The 20,178-nt window shown below is 38.6% G+C and overlaps 2 protein-coding genes across 9 annotated transcripts in view; one reads left to right on the plus strand and one right to left on the minus strand.

The window, feature by feature from the left end:
• The first annotated feature begins 1,452 nt into the window (after window positions 1-1,452).
• On the plus strand, window positions 1,453-10,991 carry LOC137286656 (uncharacterized). The gene is made up of 10 exons (XM_067818628.1): window positions 1,453-1,467; window positions 2,130-2,366; window positions 3,240-3,347; window positions 4,084-4,192; window positions 4,965-5,044; window positions 5,344-6,516; window positions 8,413-8,523; window positions 9,079-9,187; window positions 9,617-9,696; window positions 10,655-10,991. The coding sequence occupies exons 2-10, from the start codon at window positions 2,163-2,165 to the stop codon at window positions 10,802-10,804; spliced, it is 2,124 nt and encodes a 707-aa protein (XP_067674729.1). The 5' UTR covers window positions 1,453-1,467; window positions 2,130-2,162; the 3' UTR covers window positions 10,805-10,991.
• A 1,167-nt stretch (window positions 10,992-12,158) lies between these two features.
• Window positions 12,159-20,178, minus strand: part of LOC137286653 (dystrophin-like) — a 386,558-nt gene continuing 378,538 nt past the window's right edge. For all 8 annotated transcript variants that reach the window (XM_067818622.1, XM_067818621.1, XM_067818620.1 and 5 more), the window contains 6 exons: window positions 18,994-19,060; window positions 16,108-16,199; window positions 15,538-15,769; window positions 14,877-15,048; window positions 14,385-14,459; window positions 12,159-13,933 (listed from right to left, as the gene is read on the minus strand). In XM_067818622.1, coding sequence (XP_067674723.1) covers window positions 13,788-13,933; window positions 14,385-14,459; window positions 14,877-15,048; window positions 15,538-15,769; window positions 16,108-16,199; window positions 18,994-19,060 — 784 coding nt within the window. In that variant the 3' untranslated portion in view covers window positions 12,159-13,787. The remainder of the gene's footprint in view (window positions 13,934-14,384; window positions 14,460-14,876; window positions 15,049-15,537; window positions 15,770-16,107; window positions 16,200-18,993; window positions 19,061-20,178) is intronic.

Here is a 20,178-nt window from a genome sequence, read left to right on the forward strand (position 1 = left end):
ACTTCATGACGTTATACCATTGTGACGTTTAGACAAGCGCATTCCTACCTTGGTGATTGCACAGAGCAGAGGGAAAAATCGACCGTCCACGGATTCAGCATAATATATTACGTCGAGTTACGAGTTATTGCAAGGTGGGTATGATTAAGTGCGTGGTTGTCATAAGTTTACTTATAATACATAGTGCTACATTTTATCCAGACCCCTTTTACCTCACATCAAAGATTTTGTACTTTGGAACACAGTGGGCGTGAAATTTTTAATATTGCATAGTATAATTAGTAAGTTTGTAACAAACCAAATTAGAACATGTTCAGTAAAACCATGGAATTCAGTTCTGTATCTCTTTTGTGGAAAAGGAAACACGTTTGCCAAGTGACATAATATGATTATGACGTCAACATTGTGTACTACGTCACGTGTTTACGTATATGAAGTCACTTCATTGTCCTGCTGCGCCAGACTATCGAGGTTCTATGAACTGGATACTTTTCAGCTGGTATGTACCAAAATCTTGTAATGGAACCTATCAAACTGATCATCTGTACCAGCAAGGCACAAGGTAATATAATTCAACCAATTTTTAATGAATGTTTCACCAACAAATGCGAAACATAACAATGTTCAACTGTGCGTGAATTGCCTTTGTTCTCAGGTTGGCAACCATGGGTATATCTGCAAGGGATGGGTTAGTAAGAAAGTTAAAGGTAAGAATAAATTGTTTATACAGAACAATAGGTTCCAATCACCAAGCCTGTTAGAACCGCGTTAGGACAGTATGTACAGATAATTATGATAACAGCATCTTGGTTGATGAGAAGATTCTGCATTATTTTCTGGCATTGAACATTTAAAATGTTTGGAAATAAACGCATTGAGCTGCCTAAATAATGAAATCGAGTACATTTCTATTTTAATATTAGCCATTTGTATTTCACGACCAGGAAGAGAGCGGCCAATTGGCCTTCCAGTTTGGCAGTCCGGAGAAGTTGTTTGACAGAAGTTCGGGAAGAGCGTATTGTGATGAACAGAGACATGAAAGCATCCATGTAGGGTCAGCACCTTCATGTACCTACATTTCCGAGTTTTATAGACTTTGGGAATAATCCTGCCGAAATGAACATATACATGAAGGAATGCAAATATACATTCAAGCATCTTTGCATGAATATATTTCCATAAGAAATTAACCATTTCAATGCTCATACAGGTCAACTTGCTTTCCTCTATCACTGGACCTTGTCTGTCAACTTGAGATTACAGATTGCATACCGCCTTTCAATGTTTATATGTCAGTAAAAGCTAATTCTTATATGTACAAATGTTCAGAATATATTATATTTTGCACAGTTTCAAAGTGTGATTTTAATGTTCTACATTGATACTGAGCGTGCAGGTATTGGTCACTGTTAAAATGGGGACCGCCTGAAAGGGATTGAGTCGAGACTTCTAAAGGTTCGGGCAGTGGTAGGGCTCAAACATATATTCAAAGTTTAAACTTTGGTTGAAACAAATGCACTATGCATGACATCATATAATTATATTGTATGATTTGGATCGGAGGTGTCAAAAAAATGTCTGTCTTGGTCTGGAGTATGATCCTTATGAATGTTACAAACATACAATTTCCGTGCAGAATTTCATTGCCATCTTTGTTTTTGGAGCCACCTTCACCACTTTATCAACACCTTGTCATTCTGAATTTATTTGATCAACGTTGTAGCCTTCGTGGGCGCGTGCGTGCGTGCGTGCGTGCATGAATACCTATATCTGTAAAATTGATAATGTTGAAAGACGCTACCCAAATGGTCTAGTTGTTAGTCTGATTATTTTCTACTTGTTCATCAGTTTAATTTGATTTTTTTAACAGTCCAGTCTTTGAGCGCATGCGGACTATTTTTCTGTGTGCGCGCATGTGCGTAAGGAGGGTAAGGAGGTGTTGCTTCAGAACTCAGATCGTCTCTTGTCTCATATCGCGTGACAGGGCGCAGTGCAACGGAACGGAGACAATTATGTTAATGCGACCTTTTATCAGGATGCTCTGTTGAATTGCCGTTCCATTCACTGAGGATTTTTTTTTTTAGTTTACTCTTCAACTTACAAAAACTATATATCTATTTATCTTACAGTGCAAACGCCTCAGTTACCAAGGGAGACAACTGATGGCATCCATGGAGAAAGAACTCTGGGAGATGGACCTGGAGATAATCAGACTGAGCAAACATGTACTTGGTGAGACAAAGATGCACAACATGCCCGAACAGAGTTGTCTACCTCACCCTGACTGTCCACTATCTCCTAAACTAGAAACGGCCGCTGTCATCCCGAGCACACGTGAAGACATCACTTGTAAGGACCATGTGAAGGTACAGATTGAACGAGCTGAGATGCATACCGTAAATCCTCAAATAATCACCTTCCGTTCTGCAGATTTGATTCTACCGATAATGATTCATTAGTTAGATGAACACAGTCTGTTGTTATTTAACATATTAATCACTTTTTATAGTTGAGAAAATTCAGTTGTAAGGACCCTTCATAATTTATGGCCTGATAATGATTTTAAGGTAGGGTCATGAATCCATTTTGTCCTGCATGGGAAGTGTGGCGTGTGTAGCGATTGGGGGTTGACAACCCAGTTTGAACACATGTACAAAAGGAGGGAAGGGGGCAGCTGTTTTGTTGCATATAATTGTTTAAAACATATTAAAATGTATTTGGGGGGTGGGGGTGGGAGGTTGGGCTTTGATTTTGTACATATCATGTGGTAGGGGATCTGGCGTCACTTACTTTGTATATAATTTAGGCACAGGAACCCAGTATCGCACTGTAGGTTAAACATTGACCATAGATCTACACGCACATCATGTATTGCACAGGAGCCCGATATCGCACGGATGGTTAAACATTGACCATAGATCAACACGATCCATGTTGGGGGTTGTCATTCACATTGTACATGCATGGTCCTCCATAGAAATCTTCATCACCTCCCTCTCACATTAGCACCATAGCTATAAATTATGTACAGTCCTCTGCTGTCCAAGGCAAATCCAAGATGATACTATTTACCGCCAAATTCTTAGATAATTCAGGAGCATGAAAATTAAAGGTATATTATAATTCCTTGAAAGAAGAATAAAGGCATGAAAGGTGTACTATTATTGCTTGGAAGGAGAATAAAACCACATACACTGATATTTTCATCAGTTCTCAGTATTATTCTTGTATTCTTCAAGACTTTGGAAGTACCACCGAAAACAGACAGTTCTATCACAGTGGAATCCAAGAAGTTACCAAAGAAAAATATCCTCCAGAGACCACACACTGATATTTTCACACAGCTTGTAAGTATTACTGAATTTATGAACTATGTCAGTTTTTCTTTGAGATTTCATAGAATTTACAAAGATAAATATATAAACAGAAAAGTATGATCCATAAAGAAAATTTGGAAGTACCTGGACATGATTGCCAGTTTTACAAGTCACTTGTATCATGGCTAATTTTCAGTGATCTATTCACCACTGTTCTCATTTGATCAGGGGTTCAAGAATTTGTTTAAAGCCATGTGCCACAGGGCAAGTGACATAATCATGAAAATTTAATCGTAAAATAATAAATCATGATACTTTATGTTAATGTTTAGTGGATTTTTTATTCAGGTGTGATAAGCAGCAAAGAAAGATAGCTCTACATTATTATCACTGTATAATTTAATAGCTACATTTTGAGCAGGCATGAAGTGAAATCAAGACAAAACAACAAAAACATCAACTAATGCACAAGATAAAATACTTTTTGGAATTTTGTCAGAGTGAAAGGTTTGAAGAGAGGCATTGTCCATGTATGATATTTTGTGAGTCTTTGTTGCCTTGACTAAAGTGTATTATGTACTTTTTATATGCAGGAGGAGAGGGACAGATCTGGCTTTGAGTTGTCCCAATTTGAGATTTTGGTGGAAATAAGTTAATACTGAATTTCTTCTGAATTTCTTGCCTCAGGAAGATGTACTGTTCTTATATGTACATTTTAAGGCTTTGTTATTTTGACTAAAGAGTATTATGTAATTTTTATATGTAGGAGAAGAGGGACAAATTTGGCTTTGAGTTGTGCCAGTTTGAGAAGATTTTGGTGGAAATAAGTAAAAACCGAATTTCCTTCAACAAGCAGATGAAGCTGTTGTTGACCGGTAAGCTAGTATTGTAATATTACATTCATCAAATGGTTGCATTTCATTTATTTGTTAGTTAATTTAGTTCTTGCTCAAAGAGCATAGTAAATGTAATGAATATGATACAGTGTACTCTGTCTAATTCGGACTTCTTTTGGGCCGTCAAGAAAGTCCGAATTAAATAGAAGTCCGGATAGTAGAGTATTGGGTTAAAAAGTGGAGTTACATCCCTTACCATGACAGATACATGTACACATAATCACAAATAGAACAGGAACACAGACAAACAATTCCTTTCTTTTTATTGACATGCTACTTAAAGAAATCTGTCAGCAAGGATTGAGAACTGGTTGTCATGGTTTGTGTGATGACCATATTTTCAGTGACAGACTCCAGATGTGTGACATTGTTAAGCAGGTGTTGTTCATTTTTCACCATCACAAAATGTTTGATCTCTCATAACATTTTCAAGTAGTATCCTGCGTTAATGTGATTTGCCAATAATCAAAGTAAGTACCGTTAATTGCCTGGCGGGCTGTCAATGATACTCAGTCAGGATTATAGGGTTTGTTTTCATAGTAAGTCTGTCAGGCCAAGACTTCAGTCTGAGATCCGAAATAGAGAGAGTCCGGATAATAGAGAGATGATTTAATGATAATATATGGTATTGAATTTGGGACCATAAACTCAGACCGATTTTCAGAGAAAACCGAGATAGAAAGAGACCAAATTAAACAGAGTACACTGTACATGTAAAGAATGGTGTGTAGAATTCATCCTCTGTCTTCAGATATTGCAGCCCTGCCAAAGGTGACCCAAGGTACCAGGTTAAACACTATCAAGACAAAAGTGACCACACACAGAAATCAGGTAGATTATGTCTTATTGCTTGTATGTTTTGTTCTACACATAATTTCAAAGGGATTATTGACCATGGTTTTGCATCAATGTACATACAATCAAATTTTGTCTAGAATGGTTTAGAAAAATGAAAAGAAAATGGCTGAACTCTTATTCATCTATTGCCCTATTTAGCCAGTACCTTGCAAGATTGTATAACCCACTGTACCTAGACATTGCAGTGAATTGCAAAATAAATTCTAGTGTCTTCATTGATATATTCTGCACCTACTAGATGACATTTAATGACATATAATCTATTCTTGCAGTCCAAACGTTTAAGCTATGAAGGGAGACAACTGCTGGAGTCTATACAGAATGACCTTTGGGACATGGATCTCCAAATTATTCAAGCAAGAGGCCATTGTGATATAGATGTCAGAAGAGAGGTTCTGCCTGTTCAGAGCTGCTTGCCACATCCTGATGGCCCACCCATTACTTTCAACACATCTGTTGCATATAAAAAATGGAATCATGAAGTCTCTGATGGTGCCAATGATGAAGATGTCAATTTGGCGGTAACATCTTTGACAGCATCTGCTTCAGCAAATTTCAGATCCTCAAGGGAGAGAATCGCCACCATTAAGAGACAGACCTTATGCTTCAGGAATGTCCTGAAGAGACCTGTGTCAGCTCCGTGCCTTTTCAAACTGGCGAAGAAAAGAAAGCGTATGATGCCTGTTACTAATATAAGCATTGCTTCTACCTCTGCAGACAAGCTTGACACAACTGGAAAACAAGTTCTGGTAAGACCAACAAAGAAGGACACAGTGGAAACTGATACAAACCAGAAATCATTTCATGAGAAATCATCTCATGTCATCCATGTCAATCTGAAACAGAAGAAGAAGGTTCATGCAACCAGTGCAAGCAACATTTCTCACAGCACCTTTAGGAAGTCTGAAAACACAAAGACAGCAACCCATGTCAAGCTGACAAAGAGAAAGAAAGTGACTTCTGCTACCAATTCAAGCTACATTTCTTCTGAAAGCGAAAATCCTGAATCCACAATAAATTCAAAACAATTCAGTTTGACACAGAAGGAGGCCAACCCAAGTGCAACCGATGAGAGCCACATTTTTTCTAAATGCACTTTAAGGGCGACAGCGGCCCGATTAGACCTGATGCAGGAGGAACCTTTGACTGCCCCCACCAGCCCAAGTTTCTGTTTCTGCTCAAGTGATGAACTACAGAAGAAGTCTTGTTCGTCTGCCAGTCAGGTCAAACTGACCAGGAAGCTTTCAACTGACAGCACCACCTATGAAATCAGGGGGAGAGCTAGACCATCAACTCTGTTGACACCTCAAACCAAAACGATGTTTTCTGCCAGTTTCAGCATTCCGGGATTCTCTCCTACTTTCGGTGTGGGGGATGGACACACTTTGACCCCTGTAACCATGGCTGATGCAGATCTGTGGAATGGAACACCCCAGAAAACTCAGGTTTGTGCTGCTACCTTGTCCACTTCTGAGTGAGTGAGTGAGTGAGTTGAGTTTTATGCCACTTTCAGCAATATTCCAGCAATATCACATTGGGGGACACCAGAAATGGGCTTCACACCAACCAGCAGTGATGTCAATGACTGAATTATCTAGTCCAGACTCAATTATTTAGTTCTGCTTTAATTAGCACTTTAATACTGTTGATGCTAACATGTTCCTTTACCATTTGTATCAGTGTTCAAAATAACCACTAGCCTGGAGGCCCAGTGCTGGTTGTTATTTTATTGAGCCGGCAGTGTGCAGGCTCCTTATTTTTCAACTGGACTGCTTCCCTTTTTTTCTTTATGAACATTCGGAAATCATCCATGATCCATCATGTTACGATAACTTGCAGCCTCATTTCCTGGTATTACAGCACTTTGTCAATTTCAACAACAGTCTAATAAATACAAACTCCTCTGTGAGCCATAGTATTCACTTGATTTTGTGGAAACAATGTGAAGCTATGTACAATGTTGTCTGTTTTGTTTTTATTGGTTTGACTTTAAAGGTCACGTGCAACAACAAAAATCAAACATAATTAAAACACATTTATCACTTATTCATGACATATAGTATACATTGCTGCTTTTAAAAAAACAAATAAACAAAATTATAAGCGTACAATTGCGATTCGAAAGTGCAATATTTTGTACTTGGGCTAACTTCCCCCGAAATGAAGCCCTTGGGAGACCGAACCCAGTCGTAGCGGGTGGATCTGCACTCAAGTGTAACGACGGCTTCCGATTGGCTGTTTCATTTGCTGATATGCTGAGGGTTCATTGTGTGTACAGAAAGATGATCTGTTTGATGGGCATTTTAGAAGTATGGCGATTCACAAGAAAGGAAGACTCTTTATAGATAACAACTTCTTTTTGTGTACTTGATGCGTCGTTTCAGTATGGATTCATATACTGTTGTCAAACAAAATCATATACACTAAAAGAAGTCGTTATATGTGAAGAATGTATATAGAGATGTTAGATTTTGAAAATACATGTTCTCTGAATTTGGGCTTGATCCAATCAAAAATCATATCAGTAGAGATGGTAAACTGCTGTGTGACTGGAATCTGTCATTCGTCCAAGTACAAAGCAGGACTTGAAACTGACAAGAGTTTGCACCAGTTTCCGTCAGATCTAATCATCCGAAAAAAATGAATTTAGTTTGTTTGCAACCCACAGACATAAAAACATGTCATGTTTATCACACGTGCCTAAGTACATAATGCGGCAGAGACGGGACTCGGGTGAGCGAGTCATAAATAAATTTATTTTCTTTATGTCGTATAGGCTGAGAGCTTTCTCTGTGACAGAGACTGCTTACCACAATCCACAAGTTTTTTTTACATAACGAGTAGATTATTTACTTGTTTGTGTACACAACCAAGATCAGACTACTGCTCATGACATCGCTCTGGGCATGCATACTGTTTCAAGCTCCGTGAACCTATTCACTTCGCATGTGTTATGGACGCAGCGCAGCACAGCTGTTAAAACCAGTGCTGGGGGAAATTTAGTGAAACATTTGAACTCCGATTTTGCGGGCTTTTTTTTCATCGCGTTTTTTCAACTTTGTAGGTTGAATTGGCATTTTTAATGATTTGTTTCGGTAAGTGCATACCGAATAGTACCAGAATCTGCAAAGTTGTGTTTTATGTTGCATGTGACCTTTAACAAAATGGGCCTGCAGACTTCATGCAGGGCCTGTAGATTTTAAAGCCTGTAGTTAGCAAGAGGCGATGATGGCCAGCTGGTAAATTAAACTATTGCAAACACTGATTTGTATGGACTGGACTTGTATATTTATTGTACCACTGTGAATCCCAAAGTTCATCAGTTGAGGATTGTGTTCCAGGAGAAGCCCCTTACAGCCCCCACTGAGAGGTCTGTCACAGGAGAAACGTTAACCGGAAGTCACAGAAACATAGGCTTGAAGGAGGCACAGACCATTCTTGAGATCCTTAAGGTAAGACACAACTATTGGTGTACCAAGACGATACCATGGCTGGAGACCATTAGTAGCTGAATGTTTATACTATAGCACATGTGTGTCAAGGTCTTGGAATATGTTAAATGCATTTTGCATTAATAAATTCTTGTTGTAGATGAAATGCTTTCAACTTTATCTTACCTGACTTATTTCATTTCTGGCTGAGTGGTCTTCTATTAATTTTCAGTGCACCCTGGTTAAAAGCATTGTTTTTGTTACCCACTGTGGGGATTCATTGGCACTTTGTGTAACTAATTCTTTATCTCAAATTGATTCACATATGATATACGTACATTTTGCAAATGCAAAGGGAGGGGAGTTAACTTTAAATTTGTTTTTCAGGTCTGTCATTAGTATTTGCTAATTGATTAACTCCGGTACTCCTTATAATGATCCAAGACCCATACTTCCAACAGTTCAGTGGTTAACGTACCCTATATGTTTGTTTAAACATATAGACCACTGAATGTATTAAAATATTCTCAAGCAACCAGGTTGTGATACCTTCAGAACACCTAATGTTTGTGGTAGATGCAGCGTGACCTTTTGGTGACCTCTATTCGTGGTATCCGGTCAGAGTTGGACCTGGGGAAGCATGAAGACTCCCTCTGGCGCAGAAGGATGGATGAGCTTGATACAGGTAAAGGAATCATATCATGTTCTTGTAAGGAACCAATTAATTCCTTTGATACAAAACTGGAGGAGACCTGATTTAGAACTGTCTTCAGCAATTCATGCTTGTCTTAAGAGGCAACTAATGGGATCGGGGTGGTAAGACATTATGACTTTGGTCGATGCACGTCATCTTATCCCAGAGATGTGAGTGATGCTCATGATGACAGTCCCAGGATTGTCTGGTCAGAACTTGACTATTTGCAGGTTCCAGTCACTGAAATGTTGCTACAGTCAAACATCATAAGAGATGGTACCACATGAAAAAGAATTTGTTTCAAACCTGCAAGTTCAGTCACCTGTGACTTGAAATGGCCCAAGGTGCCCTACATTGTGTCCAACATATGTGGATTCAGTTGCGTTGCTTTAAATCGGTATTGTTGTCTAATCACTTTAGAGTTACGGCAGATAAAGAGATGCCCCAACAGTCACCGATTGGCATCCATTCGGGCCAAGGCTGCGTACCTGAAAGTGCAGGTAAGGTCTTAATAGAAGAGTTGACCAAAATGAAAGGCACTGAATTTACATTCAACATAGGAGTAAAATTCATCTAGCCCACAATATTTTTATGTGTCGGTTTAAAATTCTTAGTTGATCCCTGTAGTACAGTCTCATGCATATTGTGCCGTGTAGGCATTTGTGTTTGTGTGTATAAACTGCTGTTGTTTATTGATCTGTGAGGTCGTTATTGTGGAGGTGTGGGTGAAGGAGGCTGAAATAATCATTCAACAGCTTTAGATAGCAATGAGCTTGCAGTGCCTGCATGTGTGTGTGTCTGCCTGCTTGTGATGGGATGGACAAATGTTAGCTATTGGTACTTTCCAACTGAGATACTCTTGTAAAAAGAACTAAGAGCCAATCAGTCCATGTTTTATCCCAGGCTGAGTGCCAGGGAGGGCAACAACAAGTAGCATTGTTGATGATCATTTGGTAGGCCAGTGGATCCAATAGACCACCAAGGTGCTTCCATTTTTGTCGAAAAATGTTGTCTGTTGGATTTTTTTAAATACAGTTTCATGAACACTTTGCAGTGTAACTTGATAACAATGTCACACTGACTGTTTCAGAAGAATGATACATAGCTTCTTTTATTCTGTGAAAGGTGACATTTTCACATAGATTCTAATGTTGTCAAGCAAAAACATTGTCAACATTCTTCATCAACTCTGATGCAGTTTGACATGACTCAGTAAACTAACACAGAGCAATCCAGGTCATGTTTTATCACCAGGCAGGGCAACAACAAGTAGCATCATTAATAATCTTTTTGGTAGTCTAGTGGATCAAACCGCAGACATTCTTAACTCTGGGCAGGTGCTCTATCCAGTAGGCCTTAGAGGTGGTTTCATTTTTGAGGAAAGACATGTCTGTCAATCAGTCAGATGGTTTGATTTAGCAAAACAACTTGATAAAAATGCCAAACTGTTTGTTTCAGATGTCAAATCTTCAACTTTGGGGAAACGTCTATCTAAACAGCATGGACAGTGTTATTTCTCACCTGACAGGTGAAATAAGGTGTGTCTCATGCAAGATAATGGCTGCCTCACCTTTTACCACTGATGTTAACATCTTCAGCAGAGATTAAAACCAACAAGGTGTTGGTACATGCCAAAAAACTACCCAGGATTGTTGGTAGTTTATTTCAGGGTTTTTCTTTTTCTGACATGTATGACTTTAGTTTTATGGAAAACTTTGTGAGATATCTAATTTATTTGTGTAAAAAATTTTGTTGAAATTAATTAGAAAGATAAAAGTTATAATTTTGGAATTGCTGCAGGTCTTTGTGATTTGTTCTGATGCAGGTGAAACTGTAGGCAGAACATACTGCAGTTTTAGACCAGCAGACCAGTGTTAGAAGTGGTCCAGGTACTTTCATGGTTGTTGTATGATGTGACTACCCTTGTATACTGGATCTACTAGGCAGGTTGAGTGCCTAATTATGGGTCACCTTGCTCTGATAGCATGGAGCATTCCTGCAATGAGTGGTTTTCCTCGGTAATACTGCTTGTAAATACCAATAATGAGTTTGTTGAAAGAGTGACCAGGATATGTCATACCTTGACAAAGGATTGTACCTTGTGCAAACAACCTCTGGTTTGGTCAGGACTTCATAATTTTCTTCAGCCGTGATATTATTAAGAGGCATAATCTGAAAAAGTCACTGGCCTAACGTAATCACATGTGCTACATGTGCTTCAGCTCATGTGAAAATCCGGGTTAGAACTGGCTTTCAGCAACCCATACTTGTGGTAAGGTGAATACTGGGATTGGATGGTCAAACTCACAGACTAGGTTGACCAGTGTCATTATATTTTAATTTAACAGATAGATACTCATGTTGTTGATCACTAGATTGTCTGTTCCTGACCACATGGGCTTGTCACTTGTCTACTGTCACCAATAAGGTCTTAGTACTATCCTATTATATAGTACTAAGACACCATTAGTGACAGCATGTACTTTGATGGCAGTTTTAGTGGAACAAACCGCTGCATTCCTGACTTGATTAATTACAGATAATTGCCATATATACATCCCATCCAAAGTTCAGACTCACTTGAAACACTCACTACAGGTTATGGATATATACTAATATTGTGGATGTGAACTGCTGCATTTTGGGGTAAAGTTTTGTTAAGATTTCGTCAAATTTCACTGAACTCAAAACTCTTGACAATAATCTTTCCAATGTTACAAATTTGTTTTAAAGTACATCAATTCATTGAAAAACAGTACCTTTAAACAGTATGGAATATTTTGCAAAATTTAGTTTAGAACAGTTGACTGAAGTAAGTGGTTATATTTACACTAGTGAGTTTAAATGTTTGACGGGAAGTACAGCTGGAACACTGCTGAGGCTGGTGTTAATCAACAATAGAACAAACAAAACACCCATGTACCCTTAACCCCTGAAGGTTAAGAACAACAGAACAAGGAAAAAGGTTTAAATACAATATATTACACATTTATTGCTGATACAAATATCTATAATTCACATAATCAGTAGGTCACATTGTATGGTCAATCAGTATTCAGCATCGCCCAGATTAAAGTTCAGTAATGGGGGCTCTGGGGGACCAAGGTAGACACCATGTTGAAAACCAGCATTAGAAAAGTCACCACTTAAGTGTATAAGAAAAAAGTAATGAAATGTGATAGCTGGTCACTTTCATAAAATAACTTGTTTGGCACTGTTAAAATTGATTTTCTTATGAGAAACAAGACTGCAGTATCACCTCCTATCATGATGAACTTGTTTGTTATTTACATATTTAAAAATGACTTTGATGGATTCTGTAAGTCAATCACAACACACAGAATGTGCATCAGAAATGGAAGACCTTTGGGGAAACAGATTTGCCAGTCGTGGGTGAAATACATCACTGACTACCCACTGATATCTCATGCACCTTACTTCACCAAACTTGGCATTTTCTGGATTTTACAATTTTTGATGTATTAAATATCAGATGAAGTACTTCATAACTGAGGACATTAATTTATGCATGACTTCTTGTTACGATATGCCTCCCCGAATGTTGATAATTATGCAGTTGTTCCTAATGTGAAGAAAAAATAATACTTTTTAGAAGTATTCATGGCAACCCGCTGTATATGTAGTAAAGAGAGAGAAACTTGCTGCCTTTTCTGTGCCAAGTAAGAATGTAATGTTTACAGGCACCTGGGAATTATTCTTTGTCAATGCTCAAAGTTTCCCTAATCTTACTGTTATCTGACAGGACACAAACTGGAATTGTAAATTGGTACCTGTTTTTGTGATTCAAATTATTGTTATTATGTTATGTGCTGGGTTAAAAAAATAAATAAATGAAAACATTCTCTCTGAATTAAGTGAACATACTAAATAAAAAAAAAAATGTCAAACCTGTCATAGATTTCCTTATGTGCAGTGACTAGTGCCAGAATTCTCATTGTTTAAATATGGAAACTGAACAGAAATATTATAGCACATACATTCTTATTATTTCTCAAACCCTCACTGAGAGAAACTGAAATATTGGTAGTGGATAATTTCTGATGATAAACCCAAATGCTTTAATATGATGTTAGTTAATTCTAGAATAGTAAAAAGTTCAGTACATTTATAAAATGCTATAATCTGTATACAATACACTGAAAAGGCAGAGCTAAATGCATTATAATTTGAACAGGGTAAATATCCTTACCACTTTCATAACAAATGCTGATAACGAAAGATAAATAATTAAAACGGAGGTACAAGTTTGTAGGAATCTGGTGATATTGTACAAAGGATGTAACATCTGGTTGATAAAAACCACTAAAATCACATAAAAACGTAAGGTCATTATAACTCAATTCAACACAAAACAGTTGACTGTGGGGGGTTTCAGCTAGGGGCACAATACACACGGTTGACCAATGTCGGTCAGTACTGTAGCTCCATCTGCAGGACTCTGGACTAAGAGTGTATGTTGCATTGTGACCACTGGATACAAACGTCACAACCACTTTTTACTTCTGTACAATTGTTCTTTTCAAAATGATGTTATGATCATGATTATGTTGCTATGAAAATGCAAATGTTGCTATGAGAATGCACTTCTTGTGTCCTTGTGTTTGGACTCTTCAGCGGCAGCAATTTCATCTTCATCTGTCATCACTGTGACAAGGGAGCCAACAGCCTTCCCTACCTGCCCTGCCATATGAAAGAGGTTACCCACATTGTTGGCACCTGGAACACAAGGGAGATAATCAACAGATGGACATAAATTTCTAATCACTATTAAATTCACTGATAGAGGTTGGGACCAGTTAACTACAAATACGCTTGTCACATAGATGATAGATAAATCCAGAAAACATTATTCTGTTTAATTGTCCTCTAAATGTCAAACACTGACCAATAACATGAAGCCTTTGAGTCTCAAGATGTATGACCTTTTCAACGACGAAAGGGAAAAATTGACCTTGAATAGTTGAAGAAAATGAAATTCATGTATACTGTGTCACTCTGAAGAAACTGTTTCAATAATAAAATTATCTAAATTTTCTTCTTTGACTTTGCCACAGATTTCATCCTGTTTGTTACTTCACTTAACACATTATAAAATCATGTTAAAATCTTCTTCGAGTGGTTTAAATACAGTAAAGACATAAAAAATAATATTTAAAGTAGATTCTACCTTTTGACCTCTCTGTATTAAAAGATGCATTTGGTTCCCCTGAGAAATCACAGAGCTCGTCATCACGACTTGTACCTGACACAGAGACCGATGCACAACATGAGACAGAATACAAAACAAGGGGGACAACTCTTGTAGACCGAAGATCCTGCTTTCATATTGGAAATCTACTGGTACCTTGACACAGAGAATAATACATCAATGTAGTGTTTCTTTTCCATTTTAAAGGGTAATATGTTTTCGTGTAAAAGTAACCATTTTTTTTCTGTATCAATAAGGTTTCAAAGAAAGATTTAACAGATCCCCAAAACAGTTCTGAATGACTTGCTATTGAGTAAATTTAAGATTTGATTTTCTGTTTCAATAAGGGAAAAACGAACCAGCCGAAAGATTTAACAGACCCCTCAAAAAGTTTTGAATGACTCGAGTCACATTTGTTAACACTACTGGTTGATTGTTGTCTTATAGTTTGGTATGTCGTGCACATCTTACCAGCTGCATATCCATTGCCATTTATTATCCTAGGTGTGGATTCGAGCTGGGGATTGAACCTGTATCTTGGCGGCCCCCCAGGCAGAGAGCTGACAGAAGAGGAGGGTGTGGTCATTGGGGTTGTCCGTGACGATGAGTTGAGTGACAGCGGTGTGCGGGGTTCTCCTGGAGGCTGTAGGAACAAGACATCTTCAATCAGCCTTTAACACTTAATTACTGATGCTGCTTTGAAAGATGCCTTTGACAAAAACAATCTTATTATTCCAGCAAGTTACATTGCAATATTTACAGTAATCAATGTTTAGAAATATGGCTCTATCCAATACATTACAATATCATTAATGCCCAAAACCAGAAATATACTAGTGTGGTATATAATTGACTTGGATCGCTGTTTACAGTGACCTTGAAGACTGATATCATACTGCACTTTGTTGACAAAAGCCTCTCTTAAGGCTATATTTGGGTGTTTTGTTAAGCTGATGGTTGTGTTTCCTTGGTATATCTCCAGATCCAAGGAAAGAGAAATAATCAAAGTGTTCTTCCACTGAGGTTCACCCCTTTGAGCACTGGTGGAGACTTTCACCAAATACTTGGTTCAGAAAAGTAGATTAAGTCCTGAGAGAGTGTATCAAACTGACATCAAGGGGAGACAACTGACCTGGTCAAGCAGTTGTCGTAGACGGTGTAGTTGTGCTTCTAGCTGATGATTGTGGTCTTCTAGTATCCGCATTCGTGCCTCAAGACGACCCTTGTGTTGACGTAGCAGCTTTGCCTCTGCAATCATCTCCTCGTCCCTACTTGTGTTACTGTCACCATCTTCCGACCGTGCCATACTTCCCTCGTGGGCGTTGTTGGCCTGGCGCAGACGGTCGTATTCAACCTGTAATGTTCTGCAAGGGAAAAATGTTTTTGTAAGATACAGGAGGGAAGAAGTTAATATAAGGAATGTGAACCAACATGAGTAAGTTTACTTTTCACAGCTGCTGATTAAAAGCTATTGTCACATCAGGAATAAATCCTGAATGCAATTTTGAAAATTCCGCTGAAACCGCAAAGAAGATATCTAGCAGTCTGGATTTTGTGATCTGCAGTTACACTTGTGGATAGAAAGGTTCTTGTGAACTAAGAAACATTGTGTGTATGATCCTTGTGCGTTATCTAAACACACACCCAGCCAATGTGTGTATGTAGCAGTCAGTACAGATCCACATTATATTGTTGTTCCTACCTGTTCTCTTCTTCTAGATCTTTGATTAATGTTTCCAGCTCAGATTTCTGGTCAGAATCCACCGCCATCATGATCTGCATTGGACTCTTCAACTGTAAGATAAACGCCAAATTTTACACATTGGGATCACAATGGCCCCTATATATTTCTACGCGTTCATACTTGTACTAATTGTATGAAATTGAAAAAATCACCTAACATATAATAAAAAGATATCAATGTCATCATATCTGAAATCTAATAAGTAAGTTTTCATAAAGGCTACGGAACCAGCAAAGTTTGATTTGATCAAACGCAAGTTAATCAATGGAGATAACTCCCAGCTGCACTGCTACCTCAGTGTGCCATCATTAATCAAATCCAGATTCTGCCATGATAATTCAAATTCTAACCAAAGCCTTGGCCTAAATTACCAAACAATTTGGCAGCAGAAAACTGGAGCCGATGTATCTGGTGCAATGTATGAAGCCTTGGCAGAGAAGGTCAGGTGAGTGGGATAACCTGGAGCTATCAACAACCATAAAAATGCCACTTAACTCTGAAGTACATCATCAGGTATATCTCAAAAGATACAACCCTTTTAAGTAGGCTGGATTCATACTCTACCTACTGAAAAAACAAATTTGTTTTGGTATTTGACAACATGTTGCAAGGCAGGACAGAAATTTGTAAGAATACAAGACCATGTGTAGATATAATAGTCTGTACAAAAAAGTCTCAAAATAGTTGATATAACTGATATAACTGACACTAATTTTCCAGTCATTACTAGTTTCCAACATTTACCACCTGCTGCTCACCTGCTGCTGCTGATAACTGTCCTCATGCAGACCTTTATGAACCCCCATAAACACTTGACTCTAATCGTAGCTGCTGTTTTGACTTGGATACACTGATTGTATATACCTCCTTCCCATATCATAATGATGTTCTCGCCTACACACACACATACCCATTCCCCCCATCCCACCTCACCCCTTACTACCCACATGTGTAACTGTCTATCCTCACCTTCACCTAATGTGCCACCCCTTTCCCACCTTCATGTCACACTGCATCACAACTCATGCTCATCCAACATCCCACCCTAGACCCATATATACCCCACCCGCAACCCCTTCCCACCCACATGTGTAACACTGCATCTGACTGACCTAATCTCCTTCCAATATCCCAGCCGTACACCCAAACCCTCAACCAATTACTACCAACATGCATCTCTCTAACCCAACCTTCATCCAACACCCCACTCCTTACACACAATATCCTCACCCGATAACCACCCACATGCACTTTACAAACCTCGCCTTCATCTAACACCCCACCCCTTACACCCATGCCCTCACACAATTACCACTCACATGCATCTCACTAACCCAACCTTCATCCAATACCCCACCCCTTACAAACAATATCTTCACCCAATTACCACCCGCATGCACTTTACAAACCTCACCTTCATCCAACACTCCATCCCTTACGCACAATATCCTCACCCAAATACCAGCCACATGCACCTCACAAACCTCAACTTCATCCAACACCCCTCTCCCCTACACCAATATCCTTGACCCCATCCCACACCAGCTCACTCTCTGCCACCAGTCTAAGCCAGCTGTGTAGAACACTGATAATCCAATATCGTGATATCCCACTGATCTCATCCATGAATGTGTCTGCAGCAGGCTGTGTGAACCACACCTGTCTACACACGCCTATCTCAAACTGCATCACCCACAGAGTACTTAATACCATCTAACGGTCTGTTCAATAACACTCTACAGTTTCTGTTACAAAGGCCTTTTGCTAGTTTGGTTATTTTCGAAAATTAATTTCCATGTTATGTGGAACAAACCTCTCATTACAGACGCATCCTGCGTCATACTACCTGTACATGTAATCAAACTGTCTCTAGAGCAAATGTCATGAGATAGTGTCTTGATAATGTCTCGGAGAGCATCAGTGAATTACCCCAGCTAAATGACATAAACAAATACCAGATTCTCTTATGTCAATAAACTGAAGATGAAGGCCAAACTACATAGCTAAAAGATTCAAAGCCACTGTATCTTCTTGAACAAACAAACATGAAGCTGATGATTCAACAGAATCTGCACCAGCTTCTGGCCCAGAAATGAAAGTCTTCACTATATGTGTTAGAGCTGTAATATTAAACCTTACAGTACATTCAACATGTCACTGCTTTCAAACACAGGAACCAAATACTATTAATGAAAGGCAGAACATATATATTATTAAATCCTATTTCAGGGGTAACACCTATGTTCAAATTACTCTGTTTTCTGGAACAATTTCAATTTCAAAATAGTATGATTCATGTACAGACTTGAAGAGCTGTATCTACACAAACAGCAGAGTGGTGTACAGCCACTCAAATTAGTTTTCGTACAAGTGGAGTGAGTGAGTGAGTTTAGTTTTACGCCGCTGACGAGTGATAGACAAGTGGAACCAGATTTGAGTAGTTTACAGACTTTGTAGTTAGTCTTGCTTGAACAAAACAAAACCCATGTGTACAATGATTGCACCTTCTGTCAGATTCATTCAGCAACAGATTGTTTTAAAATAAAAAATTAATGTTACTTTTTAATGCTACTAGTTCACAGGAACTACCAACATCTCACTTTTACCTATCCTCAGTTTCAGACAAGTGAACTCATGAAGAACAGTGGGTAGCCTAGTGGTTAAAGCATCCGTATGTCAAGCCAAAGACCCAGGTTTGATTCCCCACATGGGGACAATGTGTGAAGCCCACTGTCTGGTGTTACCCACTGTGATATTGCTGGAATATTGCTAAAAGCAACGTAAAACTAAACCCAGTCACTGACTCACGAATTATGACATGTACAAATAATTGTAGGTACTCACAGCATGTGTGGTTGTGTCTCCATTCAGACTCTGGCAGTACTGGGCAATCAGGTGGTGCTCATCCTCCCTGTACAACAACAAAATCTGTCAGTCGCCACCAGACATAAAAAAAAAACCAACAACGTTCCTGGTGGAACTCTTACACAATGGCCTGTCTAGTCATGTGTATGATGTAGAGGTAAGAGATCCCAGTTATCAATTCAGGCTGAATTAACATACTGAGTACAAATGTGAAATTAGGATGAAGGCTACCTCATACCCAGCAAGGACAAGGAGTATACAGGCAATATTAAATTTATACTAGGAATGACACTCACAAATATCCCATATTACAATTCTGTAATACCTGGCAAGCACATCTAACCTACAGAGTCTCAAACCAGCATTCCTACGGCCAACGCCAATGTCAGGATGATTCATTGGTTTCAGTACATCTCAAACTGACCTGACATTCTTGCACCAACAACTTGTTTCTAATACTACCCTCAACACAACTACTTCCAGTTCTCAGCAAAACAACATTGTGAACATTTGCCTATAATGCACATTCAGATCTCAAAAGATGAGAAAAAGAATTATTCTCATGGCAAAACATCCCAGTCTACCTCAGCCGGAACACACCACTCACCTTGGAATAATATTTGAAAAATAGTTCTCTCTTAAACAGAACATTATGAAATAATTTCATGACCTACAGCTCATCTTACCATCCAATATTGGAATTTGTCCATGACATACAGTAAAACCTGCTAGTAAATCAATGGCCTGGTATGTCCTAGGGTGATATTAAACACCTAACCCACAATCAGCACTGGAAGCAGGAATAGATAATGGCTGTAGTGTCTGGCTCCAGGATGATCATTAAAACCCTACCACCAAAACTGCCACTTAATCCTGTTTTATGCTGATAATTTGAGAAAAGCTTCAGCTAGTAGCCTATCTAATGTTCTCACAAGTCCTCCAGCCATACTGAGATCCAGGAATAATACCATCATGAGCAGCACCAAGTCCTGTAGACATTAAAGATAAACCCTTATTGTTCTACTCAGGTCGGCACACCAACAGGAAAAACTATCCAAAAACCATAACCTTCCTCAAAACTTGCCTGCATTTAATCAACAACATGTAATACAAGAGGAAATGAAAATCTTGATACAGGTAATATTGGGGAACTGAATTAAAATG

The sequence above is a fragment of the Haliotis asinina genome, chromosome 6 (assembly GCF_037392515.1).
Source record: "Haliotis asinina isolate JCU_RB_2024 chromosome 6, JCU_Hal_asi_v2, whole genome shotgun sequence".
NCBI lineage: Eukaryota > Metazoa > Mollusca > Gastropoda > Lepetellida > Haliotidae > Haliotis > Haliotis asinina.

Coding starts and splice junctions, on each gene's coding strand:
- LOC137286656 (XM_067818628.1), top strand. CDS start 2,163: ATGGCATCCATGGAGAAAGAACTCTGGGAGATGGACCTGGAGATAATC. Junction 9,188..9,616: donor GATGGATGAGCTTGATACAG/GTAAAGGAATCA, acceptor TAATCACTTTAG/AGTTACGGCAGATAAAGAGA. Junction 9,697..10,654: donor CTGCGTACCTGAAAGTGCAG/GTAAGGTCTTAA, acceptor TGTTTGTTTCAG/ATGTCAAATCTTCAACTTTG.